Below are 19491 nucleotides of genomic sequence, written 5' to 3' on the forward strand. Positions count from 1 at the left end.
ATGCATGATCTTTTCCCGCGATGCATGAATTCTTTCTCTTGCTATGCATGATCTTTTCCCGCGATGCATGAATCCTTTTCTCTCGCAATGCATGATCTTTTCCCGACATGCATGAATATTTTTTCTTGCTATGCATGATNATTTTCTCTTGCTATGCATGATCTTTTCCCGCGATGCATGTCTTTTTTCGCGATGCATGACTTCTTTCTCTTGCTATGCATGATCTTTTTCCGCGATGCATGAATCATTTTCTCGTGACACATGGCTTTCTCCGCGATGCATGAATCTTTCTTTTGCAATGCATAAATATTTTTTCTCTTTCTATGAATGATTTTTTTTTCTCTTGCAATGCATGACTTCTTTCTCTTGCAATGTATGAATTTCTTTTCTCGCGATGCATGAATCTTGTCTTGCAATGCATGAATCTTTTTTCGCGATGCATGACATTTCTCTCGCGATGCATGACATTTTTCCCCGCAATGCATGACATTTTTCTCTCGCAATATATGACATTTCCCCCGCAATGCATGAATCATCTCTTGCAATGCATGATTTCTCCGCGATGCATGACTTCTTTCTCTTGTGATGTATGACTTCTTTTTTTTCAATGCATGACATTTTTCCTGCAACGGATGAATCTTTTGATGGTGCCTCCCTGATATCGAGCAAAGATAATGCTTCACCGAGCAACATAGGTGATCTTCTAGGTATATCTTGGATGGAGGTATCGTCTCAATCGACAATATAAATAAAAATGACCTTCGGAGTAGTGGTATCATCTCATTTGGCAATATAAATGACTCTTCGAGTAGTGATATCGTCTCAATTGACAATATAAATAAAAAATGACCCTCGGAGTAGTAGTATCATCTCATTTGACAATACGATATAAATGACTCTCCGGGTAGCGGTATCATCTCATTCGACAATACGATATAAATGACTTTTCGGGTACTGGTATCATCTCATTTGACAATACGAATAAAAATAACCTCGGAGTAGTGGCATCATCTCATTCGACAATACAATATAAATAACCTTCAAGGTAAGAGTATTATCATATATGACGATATAATGCAGATAAACGTCTTCCAGATATCTTTAGTTGCTGAAAATAAATAAACTTTCTCTCTTCGAGGTTTTTATTTGTCACCACTCCGAACATAATCGTATGTCCATTATGGATTTCGCCTTGTTGGGAATTTGAATGAAATAATGCTATTCATATTCCCAAATATTTGATATAAGAAACATAAAATACTTCCTGCATCCACCGAAAAAATTATCAATTTTGGGGAAGCTCGTCGCCCTTTTGACTTCTCCATATTCATTGAATGGAGGAATATGTTGATTTTGAGGTAAACCTATAAACCTGTATCCACAGAAAAATTGTTAGTTTAAGAGTGAACTGATCTGTCTCGATCTCTTCGATTGTCTGCTCCTTGTTTTGCTATCTTCGATTGATTCCTCCGATCTCCCGTTTCTTGATAGATAAGACAAAACATTTTTATGCAAAAATAATTGAAACATGGAGGAAAAGTTTTAAGGAAAATAGATTTTCAAAAGTAGTATTTTGGAAAAAGTCACTGCCAAGTGTCATGTCAAGTCGAGCTTAATGAACACCTTTGGAGTGATGTCTCAAGATTTATCTGATTACTCGTTGTTCTAAACTCCGATGAGCCTGTTGAAATTTTGAGGCCATCCTCAAAATTTCTATCCCAGTTAACTGTCTTGGCTTATCTTTAATCATTGGTGAGCAATCACGGAATTTTTGAGATCCTCTCAAAAATTCTGTCCCAGCTGCAAATTTAAAAGTAACTTCAGTCTCGACTTGTTGAAGAGATATTTTTCTTGAGAATTTTTGAGTCCCTCTCAAAAATTCTGTCCCAGTTTCTATTGCAAAGAGAAATAAAAATCTTACGGGAGGTATGACCGAGCCCTTGTGGCGCCTACGTATCCCGTTGAGGCAGGAATCAGGTCAAACGTAGTTCCCCTCTCGAGGACTAACAAAATAAGAAATTTACAAAGAAACCAGTGACCGAGGCCGACATAGGCCACCTACGTATCTCACTCTTGAGAATTCAGGTCGAACGTAGTTCAAGTACAAGGAAATATTAAAAGAGGTAAAAAGGGGGTGACCGAGGCCGACATAGGCCGCCTACGTATCTCATTCTTGAGAATTCAGGTCAAACGTAGTTCCTTACAAAGAAATAAAATTCTAAACAAAGTAATTACCAGAAAATAGAACGATTACAAGGAAATGATAGAAATACAAGCTGAAACTTCACACATAGTATCTCTTGACAGCATCTGAGTTGATCGGTTTTGGCCATTCGGTGCCATCCATCTCCGACAGGATTAAGGCACCTCCAGATAACACTTTGCGAACCATGTAGGGCCCTTGCCAATTTGGTGCAAATTTCCCTTTATATTCATCCTGATGAGGGAAAATGCGCTTAAGAACTAACTGACCAATTTCAAATGTCCTGGATCTTACTTTCTTGTGAAAAGCACGAGTCATTCTCTGTCGATACAATTGACCATGACAAACGGCAACCATTCTCTTCTCATCGATCAAGGTTAACTGGTCAATCCGCTTGTGAACCCATTCAACATCATTCAATTCAGCTTCTTGGATGATTCTCAATGAAGGTATTTCAACTTCTGCAGGTATAACTGCCTCTGTTCCATATACTAGCAAATATGGAGTAGCTCCAACTGATGTTCTGACAGTTGTTCGGTAACCCAACAAAGCATATGGCAACATCTCGTGCCAACCTCTGCGATTTTCAATCATCTTCCTCAGAATCTTCTTTATGTTCTTGTTGGCGGCTTCTACAGCTCCGTTCATTTGGGGACGATAGGCGGTGGAATTCCGGTGAGTAATCTTGAATTGTTCACATATCTCTCTCATCAAGTGACTGTTAAGATTCGCTCCGTTATCAGTAATGATGGATTCTGGTACTCCAAACCTACATATCAGGTTGTTGCGAACAAAATCAGCTACAACTTTCTTGGTTACCGACTTGTACGAAGCTGCTTCCACCCACTTGGTGAAGTAGTCAATCGCAACCAAAATGAATCTGTGTCCGTTAGAGGCGGCTGGCTCTATTGGACCAATGACATCCATGCCCCAAGCTATAAATGGCCAAGGTGAACTCATAGCATTGAGTTCATGAGGAGGCACTCGAATCAAATCACCATGCACCTGACATTTATGACATTTCTGCACAAACTTGCAACAATCATGTTCCATAGTCATCCAAAAATAACCGGCTCGAAGGACCTTCCTTGCCAAAGTGAGTCCATTCATGTGAGTACCACAAACTCCGGCATGTATCTGTTCCAAAAGCTTTGCAGCTTCACTAGCATCAACACATCTGAGAAGACCCAAATCTGGAGTCCTCCTATAAAGGATTTCCCCACTTGCAAAGAAATTGAGGGCCATACGGCGTATCGATTTCTTTTGGTTGAGCGTTGCATTCTCAGGATAAGTCCCGTCCTCTAAATACTTCTTGATGTCGAAATACCAAGGCAAACCATCTGGTTCCGCTTCAACATGTGAACAATGAACAGGCTGCTCTTTAACCTCTATATCCAAGGGATCAATATAACTTGTATCCGGATGTTTGATCATTGAGGCAATGGTGGCAAGAGCATCGGCCAACTCATTTTGTGTTCTGGGAGTATGTCTGAACTCAATCTTGCGAAATCTTTTACACAACTTCTGTATATATTGCACGTATGGTGTGATTTTTGGATTCTTCACGGCCCATTCCCCTTGAACCTGATGAATTAGCAAATCAGAATCTCCGATAACCAGCAACTCGTGAACATTCATATCAATTGCCATCTTCAGACCGAGAATGCAAGCTTCATACTCAGCCATGTTGTTCGTGCATTGGAACCGGAGTTTAGCCGCCATAGGATAATGCTGACCGGTTTCTGACACTAAGACCGCTCCGATTCCTTTCCCTTGATGATTCGCCGCTCCATCAAAGAACACTCTCCAACCAGGGTACGCTTCAGAAATATCCTCACCCACAAATGCTATTTCTTCATCGGGAAAATAAGTCTTGAGCGGTTCATACTCTTCATCAACTGGATTCTCTGCAAGATGATCAGCTAAGGCTTGTGCTTTAATTGCCTTTTGAGTTACATACACAATGTCAAACTCACTCAAAAGCATTTGCCATTTAGCCAACTTTCCTGTCGGCATTGCTTTCTGGAAAATATACTTCAACGGGTCCATCCTGGAAATAAGGTATGTGGTATAAGAGGACAAATAATGTCTCAACTTTTGAGCGATCCAAGTCAAAGCACAACATGTTCTCTCCAAAAGAGTGTAACGAGCCTCATATGGAGTGAACTTTTTGCTCAAGTAATAAATGGCTCGCTCCTTCTTCCCAGTCTCATCATGTTGACCAAGCACGCATCCCAACGCATTATCCGAGACCGACAAATATAGCAATAATGGACTCCCTTCTCGTGGAGGGACCAACACCGGTGGATTGGACAAATAGTCTTTGATGGCATCGAAAGCAGTTTGACATTCTCCGGTCCACTTAGTTGAGGCATCTTTTTTCAATAACTTAAAGATGGGCTCACACACCACAGTGGATTGAGCTATGAACCGGCTGATGTAGTTCAACCTTCCTAAAAAACTCATGACCTCTTTCTTTGTCTTTGGAGGAGGCAATTCTTGGATCGCCTTGATCTTGGAAGGGTCAAGCTCAATTCCCCTCCTGCTAACTACAAATCCCAACAACTTGCCAGCTGGCACTCCAAAAGCACATTTGGCGGGATTTAACTTCAAATTATATCGGCGTAAACGATCAAAGAATTTCCTCAAGTGAGTCAAGTGATCCGAACTCTCGCGGGACTTGATTATGACATCATCTACATACACCTCGATCTCCTTGTGAATCATATCGTGAAAAATGGTCGTCATAGCCCTCATGTAAGTAGCACCGGCATTTTTGAGACCAAACGGCATCACCCGATAATGATATACACCCCAAGGCGTGATGAAAGCTGTCTTTTCTGCATCTTCTTCGTCCATCAGGATCTGGTGGTAACCCGCATAACAATCCACAAATGACTGCATCTCATGCTTAGCACAGTTATCAATGAGGATGTGAATGTTTGGCAATGGAAAATTATCTTTCGGGCTAGCTTTGTTGAGATCTCTGTAGTCAACACAAATTCTGATTTTTTCGTCTTTCTTGGCAACCGGAACAACATTAGCTAACCAAGTCGGGTACTGCGTCACTTCCACTACTTGGGACTCGATCTGCTTTGTAATCTCCTCTTTGATCTTCAAACTCAACTCAGGCTTGAACTTCCGAGTCTTTTGTTTTACTGGACTGAAATCTGGGTTAATCGGCAACTTGTGGGACACCATATTCGTACTCAATCCTGGCATATCTCTATAAGACCAGGCAAACACATCAATGTACTCTCTCAGCAAATGGACCAGGTCTCTTCTTTGAGTTTCAGTCAGATGGATACTGATTCTTACTTTTTTAACACATTCCTCATCTCCGAGATTCACAGTCTCGGTTTCCTCTAAATTTGGCTTGTGTTGATTCTCGAATTGTCGAAATTCATCCGCAACATATTCGGGTATCTCATTCTCTTCTTCGCATTCCTCACATTCGTCATCACCTGCTTCGTTTCGTTCACTTGGTTCATGACATGACATGACATTGGCAGGTTTTAAATTAATATTACTGAAATCATAAACGAACAAAGTTAGGAAAGTAAAATATAAACAGATAAATAAACAAATTTTCAATAAAAGAGGCTTTTCATTTAAATTGAAAGACAAGCACAAACTTTGGTCATGGCCGAGAGCCATTTTGCCTTTTTTAAACATCACAAAGGAATTTAAAAGCTTCAAACAAATAACAATTGCATAAAGGGTGGGTCTCGGGCCTCTTCCGGACTACCACCGAATTTTAAAAATAAACAAAAACACATGTCCTTTCTACCCAGATGAGCGGGAAATCAGGAGTGGTGTGGAGGTCCAGTTCTGCAATTGCTCATCAGGTTTTGTATCACGGATGCCTGATGTTCCAGCTTCTTCCTCGATGACCGCATCAATCTCCTCAAATAGGCCCCAGATTCCTTCCCCGAGATCACCATTGTTGACGTGTTCTTGCACCGGGAATGACTGGTACAGATGAGGAATTGGCCTGGCTAATGCTTGATCAACATTCTTGTTCTTTATCTCTGCTTCGTCATCTGTTGGGGCATACCCCAAACCAAACTTTGCTCCTTTAGCGGGGATCTGAATAGGATTGACAATTCCTTGACAATGTTTTCCCAACCCGAAACCCGGTTCGAAACCGTTCTGGAGCATGACAGTAGCAATCATCTTGTATACGGTAGGCATAGGAGGCTGTGGAGCCAAGTCATCACCGGTGGCATTTACCAGCTCCACCGTGTAGAAATCACAACCTCGAGAGACATCATCAACGATCGGTGTATACCCATTAGAATGACTCCCTTCACCATAAATGACCAATTCCTGGTCCTTCCAAACGAATTTCAACAGTTGGTGAAGGGTAGACGGCACAGCCCCGGCCATATGGATAAACGGTCTTCCCAGAAGTAGGTTGTAACTAGTGTTGATATCCAACACCTGGAATTCCACATTAAACTCTGCAAGACCCACTTGAATATCCAAGTTTACCGCACCCAATGTCTCTCTTTGCACTCTATCAAAGGCTCTCACCTTGACTTGATTCTGGTGGAGTTTTCCCAAATCGGATTTCAGCTGCCTCAGAGTTGAAAGTGGGCAAATATTAAGACCGGATCCATCATCGACCAAGACACGATTGATTATCTTGTCCCGACACATGGTGGTGACATGCAGAGCTTTGTTGTGCATCCTGCCTTCAAAAGGTAGCTCTTCGTCACAAAAACTAATTCGGTGTCCTCGGATGACCTGATTTATCATGGCTGCTAGATTGTCACTGTTGGTACCCACGGACACATAAGTATCATCCAAAGCTCTCATCAAAGCCTGTCTATGCAATTGTGAACTCATCAGTAAAGCCCACACAGAAATCTGAGCCGGTGTCTTTTCTAAATGTTTCACAAGAGAATAGTCCTTCGGTTGCATTTTCCTCCAGAACTCCTCGGCTTCAGCTTCGCTAATCGGCCTTTTAGTCTGATCCTTTCTCTGCCCTTCTTGGGCCAATTCTTCTGGTGTGTAGCACCTGCCAGATCTGGTCATGCCTTGAGTAACAACCGTTTCAATCACAAATTTTGGTCGGGTAAGAGTTTCTCTCGACACCAAGGCAACAGCCTTCTCGGGTGTCAGAATTACAAACTCTTTCTTTTCTCTGATGCTCAACGAAGCTACTGCATTTTCTAGTTCATCAGGAGCAATCAGAACTATCGACTTTGTCACGCACCAGTCATCATCTGTCTCTATCATATTGATAGTGGCGCCTCCATGATTTGGCAAAGGATTACTATTGACATTGGGCGCAACTGTCTGAAGATAAACCACATTCTGGTCAATTAGGTCTTGGATCTTATGCTTCAGGTTGATGCAGTCCTCGGTATCATGTCCAACACTGTTGGAGTGATACGCGCACCTCTGGTCGGGTCTGTAAAACTTTGAGCTAGTATCAACCGGCTTGGGCCCCACTGGATGAATATATCCTGCCGCAGTTAATCGCTCGAACAGCTTTGCTCGGCTTCCAATAAGCGGAGTAAAAATTCTAGCCGGCTTCTTCTCAAATCTAGGACGGGGGGGNAGGACGGGAGGGATCATAATTGCCTTGTTGAGGGGGAGGCATTTGGCGATAATTTGGGGCATTCGGACGGGGGGCTTGATATTTGGGATATGAGTTGGTTTGGTAGTTTGGTTGTGGAGCTTGGTAGTTCGAGGGGGTATTTTGGTAAAGTGTAGCTGGGGTTTGGTACATTGGGGGAGGAGTTTGGTAATTTGTTTGAACATTGGCGCAGTTGAGGGCGACGTTCCGGTAGTGATGAGGTGGAGTTTGGTAAATTGGAGAGGGAGTTTGGTAAATAGTGGGGGGAGTTTGGTAGTTAGGAAGGGGAGCATTTTGATAGCTGGGAGGAAGAGTATTTTGGTAACTGGGGGGGAGGATTATTTTGGTAATCAATCTGTGTATAACAAGCCGGGTACGAACTCTGTGAAGGTCAAGAACGACCTTGGTATGATGAGGTTTTCCTTGGGGTCTTCTTCCCCTCATAGGAGATAGAAGACACATCATCTCTTTTCTTTTTCAACAAACCCGAAGATCCGGGCGAGGCAGCAACACGGGCAATCTTCCCGGTTCTCAATCCATCTTCGATAGTCTCACCTACCTTGACTATCTCAGCAAATTTTGCTCCAACGAGCAACATGATTCTGTCATAATATTCGGGTTCCTGCACCCGCACAAACACTTCAACGATTTCCTTTTCCGACATAGGAGGTCTAACTCTAGCTGCCTCCTTTCGCCATCTATATGCGAATTCTCGGTAACTTTCAGTCGGCTTCTGCTTCATCTTCTCCAAGGAGTAACGATCAGGAACGATCTCCACATTGTAGGCGAATCGTTCAATGAAGTCCTTAGCCAGAGCATTCCAACTAGACCACTGTCTCGTTTCATGAGACGTAAACCATTCTAGAGCCTCTCCGCTCAGACTTCGACTAAAAAGCCGCATTAACAAAGCTTCGTCCCTTCCAACTCCCACGAGTTGGTCACAGTAGGCCCTCAGGTGTGCTAAGGGGTTCCCCGTTCCTCCGAAGATGTCAAATTTTGGCACCTTGAACCCCTCCGGGAGGTCTAAATTCGGATGAATGCACAGGTCTTCGTAACTCAACCCGGCGACCTCAGGAATGCAGTTCAACTCCTTCATAGCCTTTCTAATTTCCTCCTTTATATCTATCTTGACAGTCTCTTCCTTTGACCTCCACTCTCTCTCCCTCTCCTCATAGTGGTCGAGTTCCGAACAGTTGGCATAGGGTTCATTTGGAATTGGGATTTGAAAAGTAGTCTTTTGAGGCAATGGCGGAGCAATGAAGGGACTCTAGGTATTTTGAGTGACTTGGTAATTTTGGGGGAAAGTCTGGGGGTTGGTATGTTGATTATGGTGATGAGAGAATGCTTGCGGATTATTGACATTTTGATTTTGAGGGGGAGGGCAAGCTTGTGGGTTGGTATTTTGATGAGAAGGAAAGGTTTGGGGGTTGGTACCTTGAGAAGGAGGTGGTGTTTGGCAAGAGACGGAGGCCTGATTGGTATTTGGGGCGGTTGGATCGGTGGTTGAGAGATTCTGAGCGGGATTGGAGGGAAGGTTTTGCGCCTGTTCTGCGTTCGAAGGAGAAAAGTAGAATGGAGGTCTCCCATCTCCTGGAGTATTAAAAGCAAAAACCGGATTAGAAAGATCTTGCATTCTCTGCATTTCGACCCTCATCTCGATGATCTGTTGCATCAATTGCATAATTAATTCATTTTGATTGGTGGCAGCGGGCTGAGCCGTGACAACATCAGTCAAGCTAATCTCGTCATTGTTATCGCCCATTATTGTCTTTCCTTTATGCAAACTTTGATCGGGGAAGGAATCTTTGGGAGCGTTAGATCTTGTAAAATAAGGGTGTTCAGCCAGCTTATCAACACAGACCAATTCTAAGTACCTGACAAAGAAAAATAACTCAAACGATAAACGTGTTAGTCTATGTAGATGATAAAAAATACAAAATATCACACATATGACCACAAGCACATAAGAGTTGTTCCACTTGAAGATAAACTAGCCCACGTATTAGAAAAGATAGCTAATAGACAAAATTTTGTCTATTTAACTTTGGGATTAGTGACAGAAAAATTGACTTTCGACGCCAAGATTTTTTTTGCATCTTTCATTGATATATTTCTTATTTTGATTGAGATGAAATTCGAATTTCATTGCAAGAGTTAAAAAAGATAGAATTTCACAAAATGGGGACCGAACCTTGAAAGGTTGCCTACGTATCTCACAGAAGAGAATTCAGGTCCTACATAGTTCGACTAACTTGAATTTCCTTTGATTTGAGATAAAGGGTTAACTTCTTTTTTTTTTTTTTTTTTTTTTTGATAAGAAAGTAAGATTTGAAAAATGAAGTTCGAATTTTGTTGTGAAACCAAAGATTCGAAGAGTATTTGGACGCACTTTTGATAGTGACTTGATATTTGTGCTTAAAGGGTTCTAGAAAATAATTCGAAGATGAGTGAGCTAGAATATCTTCAAATAAAGCAACATATTCACACAAACATTTATAACACTTACAAGCAAATATTGCACGTTCTAAACAAATATGTGACCCTTTTGTGCCAAGGGTAGGCCTAGCGATTCGAAAGATGTATACGTCATCTGAAACATTCCATTGTCCCAAAACCTATATTTATATAAGTTTTGCGAATAAACCGAATGGGGATACATAATAGGGGAAAATGGATACAAAATAATCAGTCCCGCGCAGGGGTACATTCCTAAACTAAACTTTCATGAAAAGTCCTTTGCTTTCGAGCTTCTTACCATCTCTGAATGTCCATCCCTTCTAGGTAGCAGCTTGTGAAAACCTTCCTCCAATTGGAAAAAATTATTAAGAACTTCTCCTAACCCCAAGGGACAATGACTTTTCAAATAACGTATACATCTTTCAAATTTAACACATAAGTATGAACGTCCGTTCGGGCCATGAACCCTTTGGACTCAAGGTCGTCTTTCTAATGGGCCCAACACGCCTTGGGTGTTGGGTCATCTTAAGTGAATGCGCTAAATTTCAAAGATTTAGTTTTGCTCTATCCTAGTTTGACTAAGAGAGGGTTTTCTTTACAGTGGATTGGTGACCCAAGCGGACTACTTGGGCTGAGACAATTAACGACCGTTGACTATCCAGTAGCCAACTACATTCGTCAGGGTGTCCCGAGAACAATTTGGTTAACGAACGACTGCGGCCCGCATAATCGTCTTTTAAGTGAAAAAAAAATGTCATTTGACGGAATAAATGATATGCATGCAATGACAGTTGATATCATAATTTAAGCAAATAAGACACATTTGAAATAAAACAATTCAACAAATATTAGCAAATAGTCAAAGAGAGTCAAGTCATTATGGTTAGAACCTAATTGCATCCCCAGCGGGAGTCGCCATTTCTGTTGTGTCGTAATTTGACTATCTCTAGAAAAATCACCTTTTGAAATGTTCTAAGTATAAAACAATTTGAGAAAAATACTTAGAAAAGAGTCGCCACTTAATTTTTTAAAGAAATTAAGAAAACTTATAATTTTCAAAGATTTAAACAGAAAAAATCATTTGAAAATACCAAAGAAGGTTCGGGGTTCAATTTACACTTCGAGAAGGATTTAAGCATTCGAAGTGCCCGCTAACGTGCGGTTGACCTGCGACTTGACTAAAATAATTTTGACTATTTTTAAAAAAAAAAATATTGATTTAACATAAAAAATAATAACTTACAATATATTTGATCAACTTTGAAAAAATAATTAAATAAATGACACATTTCATTATTTCATTTTTTGGAAAAATAGAACTAAAATGAAATACTTGAGTTAAGGTGCGAATGGATAGAATTCTAACAAAGTTAGATTAATTAGAAATTATTTGATACACTTTTGAAATAATAATTTAAACCACATTAGTTAATTTAAGAAATGAAACCATTTTAAATTAATTGAAAAAATTTCGACTAACCCTTTTGAGTAAGTGACTAAGTAGAGAGGGAACATTTTTTAGTTCATTTAAGAAAAATACTTTAACTTAAGATCACTTTAAAATAAAATATGATTAAGTGAAGCGACCTTAAGACATATCCTTTTAAGAACAAAGATTCGACTTGATTAAAATATAAAATTTGATCAATATTTGATAAATAAAATAAGTGAGCACAAGAAGTGAAATGTATTAAACTAAACCAACACAACGAAAATGACCCGTCTTTTTGGGGAATTCGATTAAGTTAATCAACAATTCTAAAGTTAGAGTTAATAAACAACAAACAATAAATAATTATAATTAAATAATTTAAGAATAACGGAGAGGAGTTGAATTTGGGCCTTTGTTGGGCCAAATTCGTTGGTATTTTTTTTTGGGGTTTTACCAAAACCCGTTTTTGGTATACAGCTGATGTATATCAGTGTATATGAGCATATATATTAGCTCTTTTCATGTATTTCTTGCTTCCGGACACCTGTATTTCACCTTAGCCCTGTATTTTTCATTTCTTGACCTGTATATCGATGTATATCTATTATATATCGTTGTATATTTGCCTTTTTCCACCTGCGTTTTTGGCTTCCAAGAGCCCTATTTCAGCTTCCAAACTTTGTATAAAGGTTGACTCAAGAAAGCGGAGAATGCAAGAAATAGGAAATGAGAGTCCAAAATGGACTCGGGGCAGATTTCACATGCAAAGAAAGAGTGATAAGAGGGTTAGTCCGACGCATATCTAGCAAAATAATTCAAAACAAGATAAAAAAAAAAACTCAACTATAATGTCATTGTAAAAGAAAATCACAAGGCAATGCTTTTGGATTAAAAAAAAAATGTGTCAGTAGCTAATCCAAGGTTGACTGTCCTTGATTACAGATATCGGCAAATACATATTAAAAGAAAATTAATACCATAGAAATGATTTAAGAGAGTTTGGCATGGAGAGACATTTATTACAATGAAAAAAAAAAAAAGCTAAAACTAAAATAAGGAAATAGAAAGCAACTTTGTCATTTTCATACACTATCCAAAGTAAGAAATAAAAGGAAAACAAGGAAGCCATAAAGAGAGGCAGAATAGCAGCAAACTTATCACTTACAAAATCATGTTCTTAAACAAATTGGTGTGATAACCGCGTTGAGAGCCTTTAAGTCCAACGGTTAAGCACATAGATCAATGTAGTCTTAGCACATATTTAGATAACTATCACATTTTGCAGCCTAATAATCTAAATTAAACCAGATACTAGGCATCTGATTTAAAGCTCACGGTTAGGCATTCAGTTAAAGGAAAACGAGTGTTGGAACGAGCCAAGGTTTGGAAGACAACGAAATCTCGTCCTTGACCCTAAGTCCACTACGAGTAGCAAATGATTTTTGACGGGAATCTAAATGAAACAGAGACAACACAAGCTCAATTCTAACATGACACATTGGACCATAAGATTGTAACAAGACTCAAATGAAGAGGAAAGGAAATTATCAAATCCCGAAACATAATAAACAACATGCTACTGCCACAACTACTGATTCTGAGACTGCTGTGATTTTAAAGACAATAACAAATAACTGCCCACAACAAACAGAGGGACGGACACTTGGGTAGGACAATGCAAACACGACAATATGTTCGACTCGGCAGATTCAGGTGTACAACAACAGAGACATACTAGCAACTTGTTAAGACCGAAACGAGTTTAAACCAAGAAAAATTGAGCTATGACACTAAACATTTGGAAGGATTCGCACTATTTTAATTACATTTGAATGCTGAGACGATAAGAACGATCGATCAAGTCGACGAGGAAAAATATGATAAAGCTTAAATCACAAAGCCGCAAAGTTCAAAATTCTATTTTTTTTATTTTTTATTTTTTATGAAACTATGAAAGAATCAGTGAGAAATGCCTTGATGAACTAGCTTCTAATCACAATACATGAGCTATAGCAATAGATAAGAAAAAATAAAGACCATCTTAATCAGTAATATCTCATCAACAAACAACTCACAATACTATATCATTAAAAAAAATGTTACAAACCAACAATGAACTGTCCCAAAATAATGATCCATTAGGTGGAAAACAAAATAGAACATACATCATTCGAAAGGAAAACGAGAGGCCAGAATAGATACATTACCTTCTGCGGAGCAGCGAGACTAGGACAAACGAGCTGAGCACAGTGACTCTTCTACCACGAAATCTCAATATGAACAGCGAGCCAAGAGAACCTGAGTGGCGAACCCTTTTGGAACTTGTAATTAGAGAGCTAAATATAAAATCCGCAAGTGTAAACAACTATTGCCCAAGAATCGAACTCCAAGAATTTTTCTCCTCCTTTTTTTAACAGTGATTGAAAGAGGGAATATATAGAAGAAGAAAAATCGTTTTAGGGGGAATCCATTGAGAATTCAAACAACAATTTCAATCCCCCTCCGCTATTTTCGAAACCACAGTAATGGGGATGGGAAAAAGCTGATTTCCGTAAAAAGGGGGAAAAGGGGATGTGAGGGTTTGACGTTGAGGCTGCTAGGGTATGGGCTCTGCAAGGTAGTTGGGCGAGACTTCCGAATTTGCAGCGCGATTTCCGCTAGGATTTCGTCTGGCGTCTGGTTTCGTGAAGAAGAAGAGTAACAGGGGTCGGTTGGTGTACTGTATTGGTGATGGGTATTTGTTAAATGGGTTTCTTTTGTGAAGGGAAACAATAAATGGGCCGGGTCAGTTATCAAGAGTGGGCTGGGAATGGAATGAGACTATTGGAAATTTGAATTGAACGTTGGGTAGTCTGGGAATAAAGCTATGGGCCGCCTGAAATTATTGAGTGAAGGGCCCAAACATAAAGTCTTTGGTGGGTTTAAACTTCAAAGTGAGGTGTAACTAAGTGAATTAACAACCTAGCCAAATAGAATTTAATTTGCAAATTCGGCTAAAACTTAAATAGGACGAGTTAGTATAATTAATTAATGAGTTTCTTAATTTTAACGAAATAAAATAATTAACTCAATATACTAATGACTCAAAATGTAAACTATCAATTTAGACAAAATTAATTAAAATACTCACTAAAATTAAAATCTTTTTTGTGATGATTTTCGAAATGTTTATAAAATATGCTAATTAGACACATAATTATATAATAATTAACTTAATTATAAACTAATTAACTCAAAATATAAGCTATTAACTAATTTAAACTAAATAGCCAAATATTTAAATAAAATTAAAATCCTTTTGAGACAATTTCCGAGCATTCATAAAATATACTAATTAGACACATAATTATATAAAATATCATATTTATTATTTTACAATTTATAAAAATGACAAAACTACTTAAAATGACTTGAAAATTATTTTTGAATTTTATAAAGCCAATTATTTCAAATCGTTTAGAATTTAGGAAGCTCGATGATCAATTTATATTGGGGAGGGTCAAAATTGGGTGTCAACACTAAGTTCAAGTTCAAGTTCAAGTTCAAGTTCTAATTTCAAGTTCAAGTTCTAAGTTCAAGTTCAAGTTCTAAGTTCAAGTTCTAATTTCAAGTTCAAGTTCTAAGTTTAACTTCAAATTCTAAGTTCAAATTCTAAGTTCACGTTCAAATTCTAAGTTCAACTTCAAATTCTAAGTTCAAGTTCAAGTTCTAAATTCAAGTTCAAGTTCAAGTTCAAATTCTAAGTTCAAGCTCTAAGTTCAAGTTCAAATTCTAAGTTCAAGTTCAAGTTCAAATTCTAAGTTCAAGTTCAAGTTCAAGTTCCAAGTTCAAGTTCTAAGTTTAACTTCAAATTCTAAGTTCAAGTTCAAGTTCTAATTTCAAGTTCAAGTTCAAGTTCAAGTTCTAATTTCAAGTTCAAGTTCAAGTTCAAGTTTTAAGTTCACGTTCAAATTCTAAGTTCAACTTCAAGTTCTAAATTCAAGTTCAAGTTCTAATTTCAACTTCAAGTTCTAAGTTCAACTTCAAGTTCTAAGTTCATGGCATTCAAGCATTCGTCATCTAAATTCATGACACTTCAATTACTAATTTCTAACTTCAAATTATTAACACTTTACTAACTAGTCCTAAAATCAAATCCAAAAAAATCCCAATTCAACCTCAAATTACATATTCTCAAGTTTAAACTAGTCCTAAAATACAAAAATGTTAATTCTTCACTAACTAACAATGCCCAATTTAAAAATGCCCAATTTTTTTTAAGGAAACCCTAAAATAAAAATCTTCAATTATATATACCTAACTAACAATAATCAAATCAAATTAACAGTTGAATAACACAACCCAACAAACAAAAACAATAATATACTAACAAACAATCAATTATAATCACTAGAATTGAAAAAAAAAAAACCAAAAATTTAACCCTACCTGCAGTGACCAGCGACTGGCGAAGGCTGCAGAGGGGACGGGGCGGCGATGGGGAAGACGACGAAAAGGGCTGCGATCGCGACGACGATGAAAAGGGCGGCGACGACAACGACGACGGGGAGGGATCCGATCGATCGATATGTATATATAGAGAGAAGGGAGAGAATAAGAGTGAAGAGAGAGAGGAAAATAAGAAAATGACAATATGTCTTTTAGATATTTAATAAAAAGCGACGGACAACGTCTCTAAGTCCGTAGCTTTTTTTAAATATAGTTGACCAACATTTTGACCAAAAAGCGACGGACTAAGAGACATTGTCCATCGCTTTTTAAAAATAGTTGACTAGATATTTTGACCAAAAAGCGACGGACTAAGAGATGCCATCCGTCGCTTTTTTAAAAACTAATTAATAAAATAAATTAAATTAAAAACGACGGATAATGTGGTTATTTTTTAATTTATATATAATTATTTTTAATAAAAAGCGACGGACAGCGTCACTATATATATTAAATAAATAATTATTAATTATATATATATATTTAGCGCAAAAATCCGCGAAAAAAAGCGACGGACTAAGAGATGCCGTCCGTCGCTTTTTGGAAAATAATTTTAAAAATAATTATTTTTATTAAAAAGCGACGGACAGTGTGGCAAAAGGCGTCGCTCCCGCTTTTCTGTCCGTCATTTTAAAGCAGTTTTTTAGTAGTGGATTGAGAAGAAGTCTAATACACGTATTAAACACTCTTACATGGTAAGATGTTTTGGCTAGGTCTTCCTTGTAGAATGACCATATATATCAAAAAATCGGGTCGAATCAAATTAAAAATCGGACTGAATTGAATCGAACTTCAAAACAAAATGAACCAAATCTAATTACTTATCGAACCAAACTAAACATAGTAAAATGTTGCCCTTTTGATTCCAAAATTAAACATAGTAAAATTTTGTCCTTTAATTTTGGTTCCAAAATCCATTTTGTTAGCCCTTGTGAATGGAGTCTGTTTCATTTTGGTAGCTCCTGGAGTCAGGTCTCCTCTGTTATGTATTCTGGCTTCTTGATGGATAAATGCATCCTCTTTATTAAAGATCAATGGGAAATTTTTTTTATTATTTTAAAAAAATTGTCAAATCATACATATAGACAACAGAGTATAAAAGTGTCTAAATACATTGCTTCAATTTTTGACTTAAAAGTTAGTTAAACCTACTTTTAAATCAGTTTTTTATTTTCGGAAGTATTTGATAAATATATAAAATAACTTTAAATAAGTCAAAAATGACTTAAAATAAGTTAGAAAGTGTTTGGCGAGGTCAAAAAGGACTTAAAATAAATCAAAAACCAAAAGTACACATCCCGCCCTACTCTTTATTTTTTGACTTAAAAATCATTTCAATTTAACTTTTTTTATTTTTTGACTTAAAAACTATTTTTTTTTAAGACAAACCAAATGGGACTATCTCAAAAAATGTTTTTGTATTCTGTGCATAAAAAACTAAAGGGAAATTAAGGTTGATATGGGCAGTCATAAAAAAGAATGGAGCTATCTAATGGTATCATGATAAACGTACAAAGATAACTCATTTTTACTTGGAATTAAATTGGCTCATGTACTATGATTTGTACACATCTAATTGTAAAACATTGTTTGAAAAATGAAAATGACATATATTTTAGATAAGAGTCAAGTAATATGAAACATAATTTTACTAAATTAACATTTATTTTTAGAGAGGGAGTAAAATACTATTTATCATGTCATATTTTATTATTCATTAAAAGATGTGATGTACTGGATGAAGTAATTAATCAGAGGTCTCGAATTCGAACCTTATTTCTCCAAATGGGCCCTATCGTGATGGGTGTGGCTTTTCAGAGGGCCAGAAAACGTAGTGTGGTTCAATAAAATTTGCACACGTAACCCCAACTCCCAACTAATTCTCTCATTCCTTCATTAATTAATTTACTTTCTATCTATAAATACCCAAAGTTCTCACTAGCTTTTGTACCCAACACTCAAGCAAATACATTTGTAGTCCATAAAACTTCTCTACTATTTCTATCTTTTCTCAATTTTTGTAACAATGGAAATGGTTAGCAAAATTGCATGCCTTGTTGTTTTGTGCATGATAGTGGCTGCACCCCATGCAGAGGCACTAAGCTGCGGCCAGGTTACATCTGGCTTGGCTCCTTGCCTCCCATATCTCCAGGGACGCGGCCCTCTAGGAGGGTGTTGTGGTGGAGTTAAGGGTCTGTTGGGTGCAGCCAAGACCCCAGCGGATCGAAAGGCAGCATGTACTTGCCTCAAATCAGCCGCTAGTGCTATTAAAGGCATTGATGTGGGCAAAGCCGCTGGTATCCCTAGTGCTTGTGGCGTAAACATTCCTTACAAGATCAGCCCCTCCACTGACTGCTCCAAGTACGTTATCTATATTTTGTGAAATTGACGTCAATATAATATTTTTTAGTCTCATAGTATATATGTCTAATTGATAAAATCATATCTAGTAGTAAAATTATATGGTCTAACATGTTAATTACAAAATGATGGGTATATACTCGCATCACATACTATCAATTTGTTAATGTTTGTTTAATATGGTATTGCAGGGTCCAGTAAGGTTGATGAAAGTTCAATTTTCCAAGGGATAATTTGATAGTAATGTAATCTAGCTTACGGAGAAAAATAAGATGGATATATCGATCGATCAAGTTTAATCCAATCATTTTATTTTATATGTTATCTCTTTTCTTTTGTATTTGTGTTTGTTGGAGTACTTATATATAGTCGAGTACATGTAATGAACCTTGGTGGTTGGTTGTATTACAACCCAATCTTCATAGTAATATATACATGATATTCTACTTTTTTTCTTTCTTCAATCAACCAACTGAGATAGCTTGTTTACACTAATTTTGAGTTGGTTAGAATTTGAGAAATTTCACCAAAGTGTGAGCATCTATATGTTAAATGCACAAGGAAAATTTCATGTTATATATATATTGAATCTTTCTAACAATATGCAAAATGTTGGATAAGTGGTCCAAAGTCATTCAAACACCAACATCCAAGGTTTCACTCGATAATTGGTATTCATATTGATATCCAATTAAATTGGAATTCTATTAGCTGGAATGCCCCACATTATAAAAGAATCTGTAAGATACAATCGACAGATCAATCGAGTATCTCATACATTGCTCAACTCTACCAACAAAAAAAAAAAGCCAACCATTTGATGTTTGCTTAACTCTATAGAAAAAATATTTGCTCACCAAACTATTTTTCATAAATACGATTGAGAAGATGTGTCTAATACACATATTAAACAGTCTTACGTGGTTAATATCATAATTTTATATAACATAATATCAAATAAAA

General features: G+C 37.6%; 3 protein-coding genes across 6 annotated transcripts in view; all 3 read left to right on the forward strand.

Annotated features, from left to right (window-relative positions):
- The window catches only part of LOC125864265 (non-specific lipid-transfer protein 2), a 124959-nt gene that overhangs the window by 97858 nt on the left and 7610 nt on the right, over positions 1 to 19491 (forward strand).
- LOC125864263 (non-specific lipid-transfer protein 2) overlaps positions 1 to 19491 on the forward strand; it is a 112530-nt gene that overhangs the window by 85429 nt on the left and 7610 nt on the right. For 2 of the 5 annotated variants that reach the window (XM_049544167.1, XM_049544168.1), the window contains exon 2: positions 18720 to 18765. The exons of 2 other annotated variants lie outside the window; for them this stretch is intronic. In XM_049544167.1, coding sequence (XP_049400124.1) covers positions 18720 to 18729 — 10 coding nt within the window. In that variant the 3' untranslated portion in view covers positions 18730 to 18765. Of the gene's footprint in view, positions 1 to 18280; positions 18529 to 18719; positions 18766 to 19491 lie in introns of those variants that run through there. One more of the 5 variants, XM_049544164.1, reaches the window with a different exon arrangement.
- Positions 1 to 19491, forward strand: part of LOC125864266 (non-specific lipid-transfer protein 2-like) — a 78752-nt gene that overhangs the window by 11932 nt on the left and 47329 nt on the right. The gene's annotated exons all lie outside the window — the stretch shown is intronic.

Source organism: Solanum stenotomum, chromosome 5 (assembly GCF_019186545.1).
Source record: "Solanum stenotomum isolate F172 chromosome 5, ASM1918654v1, whole genome shotgun sequence".
Classification (NCBI taxonomy): Eukaryota; Viridiplantae; Streptophyta; class Magnoliopsida; order Solanales; family Solanaceae; genus Solanum; species Solanum stenotomum.